We start from the raw sequence: 3,656 nt of genomic DNA, 5'->3' as shown, positions 1-3,656 counted from the left end.
TTCAGATTTTCAATAATATTGTTGTATTGTGTTTTGATCAACTTTTACCATCATAGCAAATTAAAGTGAGAAGTTGTACTATGTAATTTGTTTTACTCCAACCTGAATTTATGTTGGAAGTGCTGAAACATAACTTTTGATGGCACTCCATTTCCAACTTTCCAGGTTTTGAGCGCATATTTCTATCCAAAAGAGAATTTTTGTCTTTTACCACACTTGTTTATTTATACCATAACAATGCAACAGTTATTAATTTACACCCATAACATAAATAACATGTGCGTGTGCCGACAAGAGCGATGGAGTTCGAAATTTATCTAACCAACACGGCATAGAATTACTCTTAGAAAAAACAAAATATACAGCATAGAATACTTTGTTGGTTACTTGGTCATAGCTTGAAGATAATAAAGAAATTGCACGGTCTGGACTAAAAAAATATGCGACAACCAATCGACAAAAAAACGGAACGGAACGGGAATCAACGTTAGAAAAAGAGAGCATAAAGAATAACAATGATGACAATGCGCATCGGTCCGGTACAGGCGTTAACAGAGTGTATTGCTAGGGTTAAGGAAGCGTCTGTATGCCATTGCCAAGAACCAGAGAGGAGAGATTAAATGGAGATATAGCTGAAGCATTTCCCATCCAGATTTGTTGAGCAAAGATGGCATTCAATTTCTCAGTGGGGTGAATCCCATCCCAAAACAGGTACGCATTTGGGTTCTTGCAGATAAACGGTTTTTCAGTTTCTGCTCCCACTGTCTTTGCCTTTGCCTTCCATTGCCCACATCTCACTTGTGCATTAAACGCCCCTGCGCCGCAGCACGCAGACCTCGTATCCTCAAATCCTGCATCCAATAACCAATTTGCAGTTCCATTATTGAATTTAGGCTTCTTTCACAGCAAGAAAAGTCAGAAAATTTATGGTAAAAATCACATTATCAGACTTTTGTCTACCAGTTTTGAGTTTTGAACCATCTATACTAAAAATCACATCATCAAAATCTTATCCATAAATTCGAACCATCCAATGTAGGTGAAAAAGATATAAATGTTTCTGTAATCTCAATTTTTTTGTTTGAACGTACCGTAGGCCTGGCCATTTACAATTGCAGAGAGAGTAAAACTATAAGAATTGGGCAGCAGGACAATTGCTCCTTGAAGCTTCTGCATTGCTCGTTTAAGAAGCTGTTTGAGACCAGCATTATATTCCTTGGCCAATTTGTTTGCTATATCCACACATTGGCCATTGGCTCCATTTATATAGCTAAAAAGCCTCGAAGATGGAGTGCATCCCACCGTGGAAATGTCGATCAACAGAAATTTTCTTGCCCCTGACCGATAAAGCCTCTGAATAAATCTCATCCAATAAGCTGCTTCAGTAAACTAATGTTCACACACAAATGAATCTGCAAAACTAAACAAAATTTGGAACTTACTGATAAATATTGGTCATATTTGCTGAGTAACAATGTAACTAGGCCCCGAGGAGTAGTAGTATTTTGGAAGGTAGCGTTCTGTATATAGTTCCTAATGTCGTTGCCACCAATGGAAATACAGTATAAGGACTTGGACAGGTAAGATTCAACTGCAATTCCGCCATTCTTTTTCACTAAAGTTGAAGCAAAGTGTGTGAATTGCCATATTTGATGACTCAATGAAATAATATTCTGCAGGGGTAGGAGATGGATCAAAAACATTACTTGGCAAATTATAAAAGAGAATAACATATATTAATGTTCATGAAATACAGAGTCCATGAATGAAATATTGAAAACAGGAAGGCAACTCACCAAATCTTGGCCTGTGGAATCCAGCAATCCGCTCCCTCCAGAGGCAAAATTAATCCCAGTAGAGAAATTTGCTTGTGGGTCAAAATATGGCGAAGGGAATGGCAACCCCAAGTATGTTGCTTAAAGATATGACAGAGCAGAGAACATGAATCAATCATCTGAAATAATCTTCAGGATTTCACCATAACATTCTTACTAAACCCTTCACACAGACTAGGGCATAACGACTTGAACATATAAAAATGATGTTAACTGCTCTGTAAATATGTAAAAGAACAAAAGTCTAGTAATTATATACCTATGAAATCAATGGCGGTGCGGCCATTTGTGAAGCGGCCTGTGGGATGGCCGAAGAAGGACATGCCATAAGGAGGGAAGTCTGCACGAGCAGCACATTTGGGAATGAAATTGTTATTGCCAGCATCTGCCAATGAGTCCCCAAACACGAACAGAGCAGGCGGATAATTCGGCTTCTTATTACCATTATCTGCTGCTGCAATGGATCTTCCGAACCAACAAATAACGAACCAGTAAAAGCTTATCTTCATAAACGCCATTGAACTTATACTATTTCTTCAACGACAGAAACCTGGATCTGGTTCCGAGTGTCTCAGAAGAACTACCCACAACTGTTTTTTAACCAAACTTTAGCTATATGTCACAGAAAGCAGTGTGCACATACTTACAAATGCAGTGTGGAAAAGAAGAGGGGGCTGCTTTCCGTTACGGAACGTTTAGTTTGAACAGTGCAGAAGGCCGAATCTCCAAAAGTCCATAAAGCATCCGATGTTCTGACGCATAAAACTCTGCTCCGTCTGTTCAAACTCCATTTTCGCATAATATATTTAATGGTCGGCCAAATCGCTACGGGCTAAAACTTGAGTAAGAATTCTAGAGTGCCTTCACTGAAATAAAAAGCCCAATAAAATAGAAAACACGTCACATCACATCTAAGGCCCCGGAATGTGTCCTGAGTCACTTAACTGAACTAAAAGGGCCAATAAAATAGAAAACACGTCACATCACATCTAAGGCCCCGGAATGCGTCCCGTCTCTGACAAACAGTGAAAGGGCATGTGAAGTCATCAAAGACAACCCAAGTTGCAGCCTTGGCGCAGCTGCCAGCATGCCACCATAGCGTCCTAGCTTAGCTTACAGATTGTTTCCAGACTGTGATTCTTTACGTGTAAAACAATCACTCGAGTATACGTTTTTTTATGGATTAGAGTATAAATAGATGACTTTTGGTTACCGTATGTTGACATTTTTGGGCAATTCCCCGTGGCCGTTGGAGATTTGGTAGACACTATTTCTGTACTTTGACATTTATGGTCCACGGATTGTTTCAATGGGTGCACGAAATACCCATTGCGAAAGAAAGCTTCATGCATCTTTAATGGTTGCACGAAACACCAATCGCCTGCGATTAAAGTTGAAATATGCCATTGAATGGTTGCGTGCTTTGCAGGCCAACGTGTTCACAAAATTTGATGTTATATCATATCAGATTTTCTGTAACCATGCTTTTAAAGTATAATAAAGATAGACGGCGTGGTCAAGAATTTTTGGGTAACCTAAATCTTCAAAACAATTACCAGATTTTATTATAAGTTTACTAGAATTTTCATTATTTTTCAGAGTATTTTGCTGGCTCTTTGGACTACGCTTCTTAAAAAAATTGGATAATCATTGACTACGCTTATAAAAAAGTTTTGGATAATCATTGAAGTTTGACTGAATGTCTGAAATTTTTTCTTCACCATGGCACATTATGTTCCAATAAGATAAGTTGTTATTAAATTTGATTTTAATTAGCTTTTTAAAACACCGGTTAAGTTTTATAGGTCAAATGGAGTCATG

General features: G+C 38.3%; 1 protein-coding gene across 1 annotated transcript; it reads right to left on the bottom strand.

Moving 5' to 3' along the window:
- Positions 1–300: 300 nt before the first annotated feature.
- Positions 301–2,705, bottom strand: LOC149257031 (GDSL esterase/lipase 6-like). The gene is made up of 5 exons (XM_089368962.1): positions 2,095–2,705; positions 1,797–1,915; positions 1,443–1,673; positions 1,092–1,353; positions 301–851 (listed from the first exon to the last, which is right to left on the bottom strand). Exons 1-5 carry the CDS (start codon positions 2,351–2,353, stop codon positions 571–573), a joined length of 1,152 nt encoding a protein of 383 aa, XP_089225088.1. The 5' UTR covers positions 2,354–2,705; the 3' UTR covers positions 301–570.
- Between the last annotated feature and the right edge of the window lie 951 nt (positions 2,706–3,656).

This window comes from Pinus tabuliformis, chromosome 6 (assembly GCF_031772625.1).
Source record: "Pinus tabuliformis cultivar Carrire ecotype Pingquan chromosome 6, CPIR1, whole genome shotgun sequence".
NCBI lineage: Eukaryota > Viridiplantae > Streptophyta > Pinopsida > Pinales > Pinaceae > Pinus > Pinus tabuliformis.
The sequence above is the reverse complement of the archived record's forward strand: the minus strand, read 5'-3'. Positions and strand labels throughout refer to the sequence as shown.